Here is a 6,428-nt window from a genome sequence, read left to right on the forward strand (position 1 = left end):
ATCTATTTAATTTGATAAATCCAGAACTATAAATCTATCAATCTGATAAGAATATTGTAGTTTTAATGACATATGATAAAAGTACATAGTGTACCACAATGAAAATTAAGAATTATATAAATCAGAAGTAATGATATCTATTTGCAGGAGAATCTTTCTCTACACCGTTGTTAATTTGTTGAAATATTAAGGAAATATCAGTAATTAAGGTTAAGTGATGTATTGTTTAAATATAAACATTAAATAAATTTTGATTTTATAATATTTTGTAATATATACTAAATTTAGTACGAAATCTGTATTCTTAAAAAGTTACATTAATCGTTTTTTAAATTATCTGTTATTGTAGAACTACAACCTCACTTTCACTTTGTGACATTTAATCCATATGGTAACAACAGGTATTATTGCACGCGTGGTAAATCGTATATATTTTAATAAACAAAAAATTAATAAACAATGGAATCTTCTCAATTAAAAAATATTTTTAATATCAAATATGTGAAAAAATGCAGCGATGATATTCAATATGGAACAGCCGGCTTTAGAGCAAAGTATGTGATTATTTTATCCTATCAAGTTAATGAACTAACGAATTAATTTTTTATTTAATATCCTAGTTATATGTAAATATATGTATATTACATATATGTATATTCATTTTAATTAAATATTAATTTTATATAATTGTGTCCAGAAATAATTGCTTGAAAAGATATTTTAACATTAATTTCTTTCCTTGTGATATTATCTAATTTTGCATTAGAAAGCTTTATCTAGCTGCAATTGTTTTGTAGTTATATATGCATATATGTTTTTAAAGCTATAAATATAGTTTTTACATAGTTCTTTAATTTATTATTAGGGCAAATGTTCTTGAACATGTTCTGTATAGAATGGGATTGCTAGCAGTATTGAGATCTAAAGTTAAAAATGGTAAGTTCATGCATAAAATTTATGAAATTATATTTTGTAATCAAATTCTTTGTTTCATATTAGCCATGTACTTTCCTTGTAAAATTGAATTAAAATTATCTGATTTTTCCATAGCTGCAATTGGTTTAATGATTACGGCAAGTCATAATATTGGGTCTGATAATGGTGTGAAACTTATAGATCCAGCTGGTGAAATGTTAGAAGCAGCTTGGGAACATATAGCTACCAATTTAGTTAATGTAGAAGATTCAAATTTAGTTTCTACAATAGAGCATATTATAAAAGAACAAAATATTAACATGTCTATAGATGCAGTTGTAATAACTGGTAGAGACACCAGAGAAAGTAGTCCTACATTATTAAATGCTGCTCTTGCAGGAATTGAAGCCTTATACGGATTTGTACAAGATTTTGGTATAGTTACAACCCCTCAGTTACATTATCTTGTTGTATGTACAAACACAAAAGGTAGTTATGGCGATCCCACTTTATATGGTTATTATGTGAAGTTATCAAAAGCATTTAAACATGTAAGACAAAATATGGTTAACAATGGACAGTATGTTGCCGAATTGTTATTAGATGCTGCTAACGGTGTTGGAGCTAATGCCATAAGAGAATTTCAAAATTACATAGGAACAGAAATTGCAATTAATGTATATAATGATGGAGATGGGAAATTAAACCACATGGTATATTTCCTAATTATAATATTTTGATTTAATTGAAGTTCGATATTGTAATATCTGTTTTGATCAATTCATTGTAGTGTGGAGCTGATTATGTGAAAGTACAACAAGTACCACCCATAAATTTTCCTCTCAAACCAAATGTTAGATGTGCATCCATAGATGGTGATGCAGATAGAATTATTTATTTCTACATGGATGAAGACAATAAATTTCATCTTTTGGATGGTGACCGAATAGCAACACTTATTGCTGAATATCTTAAAGAACTTTTACAAGAAAGTCATTTATCATTTCAACTTGGTTTAGTACAAACAGCATATGCTAATGGTAGTTCTACTGATTATATTTCAAATGTACTAGTATGTATACTTATCTTTATTTGTTTGTTAATGTTCTGAAATATTTTAGAAAGATACACAAATCATACATTGGATTTATATTTATGTGTGTTATTTTTATAATTATCATTTTAGCAAATTCCAGTTGCTTGTGTATCAACTGGTATTAAACATCTACATAATAAAGCACTAGAATTTGATATAGGAATATATTTTGAAGCAAATGGTCATGGAACTGTACTTTTTAAAGAAACTACTATTGAAACAATTGAGAAAGCTATCATAAATCCAGAGTAAGTTTTATTTAATCTATGTATATCTATACATATCGTAATAATGTTTGATATATCCTACTTTTTTTTCTGTTATTGTAATAACATGTAAATAGTTTATTTATTATATAACATGAATAAATATAAACTATCATAAGTGAATATCTTTTGAATAGATTGAGATATTGAACTACTGTCTATTGGAATTTTTATGGCTTCATAGGATCAGATATTGAATAATTATCTATTGAAAGTTTTTAAAACTCTATTTCTTGAAAAGGCATTAAAAGTTTATAATAATTTTCATTTTCAAAACGCCTTTATCTGCCTATTAGTTTTTCTGTTGTTAAAAGATTAAGATTATCAAAATCTTTATTTTTTTCATTAAGAATACATATGTGTACACATGGATATACATATGTATATATATTACAGACAATCTACAAGTGAGAAAAAAGCTGCTTCGAAATTACTGAATATAATAAATGTAATTAATCAAACAGTTGGAGATGCTTTTAGTGATATGTTGCTAGTAGAGACAATTTTGCATGCGAAAGGCTGGAATATCATAGAATGGGAAAAAATGTACAAAGATTTACCAAATCAACAACTAAAAATAAAAATTAAAGATAAAAATGTTATTACAACAACTAATGCAGGAAGACAATGTATAACACCAGAAGGATTACAAAATGAAATTGATAAAGTAGTATCGCAATATAAAAAAGGACGATCTTTTGTAAGGTAACATGTAATTTTTATTATAGCTATATATAAAAGTTGGTAAAATGCCTTGTTAAACTGTTATTTTAAAACATCTTTCTATGAATATATATTATGAATAAACTTACAATATATGAATATTGCTCCTTTAAAATTGGTAATATAAAACATTTAAATAATAACATACTTGTTGATTTATAATATAAATTATTTTTGTTAAAGTTAATATAGTTACAAATATTAATTTCATGAAATATTCTTTAGCCAACACGACTATTCTATTTATTTATTGTTTTATTTTTAGTACATAATAAATTGGAGATAATAAAAATATACATAAATATTGCGCGTCATACGAAACCATAGAATTTTATCTAATGAAATTCTTTTCTACCTTTTAATATTTTATTTGTTTAAAGACATAACTTGCTCCATTATGTGGAGCATCTCATATAAGTATATACAAAGCCAATTTAATTTATTTTGAAGAAATTATATGTTAAGACTTTTAATTCTTAGATATCATAAGAATACAAATATATGCATTTTATGTATATAACTAAATAAACTTGTGCTTGCTAAGGCATAAAATATTCAAATATTGGGTTGTCAAATAAGTCTTGTATGGTGTAATTTTACATAGTAAGTTATGTTATAAAGTATCCATAAGTAAAGTAAATCTTATATAGTAGGATTAAGTCTTAATATAAACTTTATTCTAACACCTTGCAATAAATATAATTAAACTAAATATGCACCATTCTGTTCAATAATCTCCTGCCATCTACTGGGCAGTGTCATTACTGAACAAAAACATGACCTTAGAAAGGTTTAAGATTTATCCAATAATTCGATAATATTCACAGTATTAATTAGAAAAATTTTTATGTTTAGACCGTCAGGAACTGAAGACATAGTACGAGTATATGCAGAATGTGAAAATTTATGCGACCTTAATAAGTTAATTACAGATGTGGCATTGTTAGTTTACGATCGTGCAGGTGGAATTGGACCTAAACCTCAACTTTCCTAGTAAATAGCTATAGTTCTTCATTATTTGCTATACATATACATATATATCAATTTCATTTATATTAGTGTACAAGTCTTAAGAATTATAATTTATATAAATTGTATGTTAGTTGAGGGTATTATATTTTGTATCAATAATAAATTATATATGTATACAATACTATATACATATCATATATATATTATGTAACAGACACTACAATTTTTCAGGCACTTACGATAGTCTGATGAAGAAATGTTTTGAATGAAAGTTAATTAGCTTCCAATCGACTACAAATTGCAATGTAAAAAATTTCCTAGAAATTGATTTTTCGATAGAAAGTCAAGATCACCTTGGCTTCTTTATGACATTATGTATTTTTGGCTTCATACCGTTATAAATGATGTTAAAATGAGTTCAATAACCTACTACGTTATGATTTTAAAAATAAAAATTATTTTATTTCGATAAAATCACACGTTTCCAAATGTGTAATTTGATAATTTGTGAGCTTCAACAAGAAAAATCATACACACATTACAAAAAGACCATAAACAGCGTACAAAAATAAAAATATTTTGTCTAGTATGTTATTAAACGTTTGGAAAACCTTAGTTGGGCACTTATGAATCTATACCTTGATTACTTCAGTTACCTGATTTGTCCTCATTAGATTCTTTTTGTTTACAGTCGGTGGTCTACAGTTTACACTGTATTCAAAACCTTATATACCTAAAGCAACGAATCTGTGCAGCATGACCACGCACAAGATATTTGTAGTGACAAGATTGTAATAATAATCAATACAAATTTACTGCATTATTCGGAATTGTGCTCTTAAAATTATGGGCTATAATTCGAGCATTTATTATAATTGAACGCACAAAGATACCATAATACTACATGATCTATGTTTATTTCTGTAAACTGTTTATGCTTTTTTTGTAATATCCTGATTGACATTTTTCTTATTGAAGCTCACCATTTTTAAATATATAATTTGATCGAAATAACGTAATTTTTATTTCAAAGTCATAATATAATAAGTTGTTGAATTCATTTTAACATCATTTATAACGGTAAGAAGTCAAAAATACATGTCATTTAAAAAAAGACAAACTTGAAAAAACAATTTTTTGGAAATTTCTTGTATTGCAATTTCTAGCCGATTGAAAGCTGATTAACTTTTATTTAAAATATTTCTTCGTCAGATTATAGTAAGTGCCTGAAAAATCGTGGTGATTATTAGGTGGTACAGCCTGTATATGTATATACACACATATCATATATAAAGAACGAAGTATTAGTAATATTGTACACACCTTGATTTTATAACTTTGTAATACAATAAATGTATCTAATATATTGTAATATATCCAGAAATTATATTTTTAATATAAATAAACATATATATTTACATATTTATGTAAAAAATCAGCTGTCATAATTTTAAATCACAAAAATATTTATCCTTTGTCTTTTAACTTCTTAGGTACGATGCGCCACTATAGTGGCTTTCGCGGATGTCATATTATATTCATTTGTCTTGCTTAACACTTTTTTTGTCCTCGCAATGTTTTATAACAGTGTTAACAATATACAGGCAGAATATATGTATAGCCTTTGTTTTTGATATGCCTGTATCAAATATCAATTGTTGCTTTCCGTTAAAATAAATATACTATTATTAGATGTTTTAACATGTCGATCCGTATTCTTATAATATTTAAGAATCATGAATCTCAAAATATCGCTACAAAATAGAAGACGAAAAGCAATTTGCTACAATTCAGAAACAAAATCAGATCACTATAATATACAAAATATGAAATAAAAAAATTGAAAATTTTAGGCTTGAATATAATTTTTTATAGAATTGATTATGATATTTGTTAATATCTCGTCAAGCTACCTTAGATTTAACAAAAAATCATCGTTCTACGTTAATTTAAAAAACTACTGCTGAGATAATGTAGGTGCCAGTAGTTTTAAGATGCAATTATCCCCACTCCGCAGCTGTCCTTATACCAGAATTTTATAATTTTTATTAAAGCATAATCAATCGAAATTTTTTTCTGTAAACTTATTATATTCCTTTCTATAACCTATTTTTCGCATCTTTATTTCTTTGAACAATGACGCTCCACTTCTCACGAGTTTGAAACGCATACATCGCATTTCTAATGATCTTTCATTACCTTACTTTATTTTCTACCTACAACAGCAAGTTTGATTAGACGTCTCCGTTAGATCCGATTAACACAGGTAATAAATTAATTTACCCAGAAACCTTTCCGAACAAACGCCGTTTCATGACAGTGGCTTCATATTTGTTCAAATGATAAAAATTAACATATCAATCAACAAGTAATAAATTACGTGAATCGTCGTTAGAAAATCTTCATGAATCTGTTTAAAGTTGCTTCTCACAAACAATTAACTACTTGATAACAAT

The 6,428-nt window shown here is 26.2% G+C and overlaps 1 protein-coding gene across 3 annotated transcripts; it reads left to right on the top strand.

The window, feature by feature from the left end:
- On the top strand, window positions 1-4,446 carry LOC132905665 (phosphoacetylglucosamine mutase). Of its 3 annotated transcripts, XM_060957206.1 has the most exons (9): window positions 3-209; window positions 350-554; window positions 866-936; window positions 1,051-1,628; window positions 1,706-1,987; window positions 2,102-2,259; window positions 2,674-2,982; window positions 3,856-3,993; window positions 4,204-4,446. In XM_060957206.1, coding segments are annotated over exons 2-9 (1,632 nt in total). In that variant the 5' UTR covers window positions 3-209; window positions 350-459; the 3' UTR covers window positions 4,205-4,446. The 3 variants fall into 3 exon arrangements, with proteins under 3 accessions (XP_060813190.1, XP_060813189.1, XP_060813187.1); XM_060957207.1 differs by lacking the exons at window positions 3,856-3,993; window positions 4,204-4,446 and adding an exon at window positions 3,266-3,560 and having other exon boundaries at window positions 1-209; XM_060957204.1 differs by having other exon boundaries at window positions 4-169; window positions 3,856-4,446.
- The last annotated feature ends 1,982 nt before the right edge of the window (window positions 4,447-6,428 follow it).

Source organism: Bombus pascuorum, chromosome 3 (genome assembly GCF_905332965.1).
Source record: "Bombus pascuorum chromosome 3, iyBomPasc1.1, whole genome shotgun sequence".
NCBI lineage: Eukaryota > Metazoa > Arthropoda > Insecta > Hymenoptera > Apidae > Bombus > Bombus pascuorum.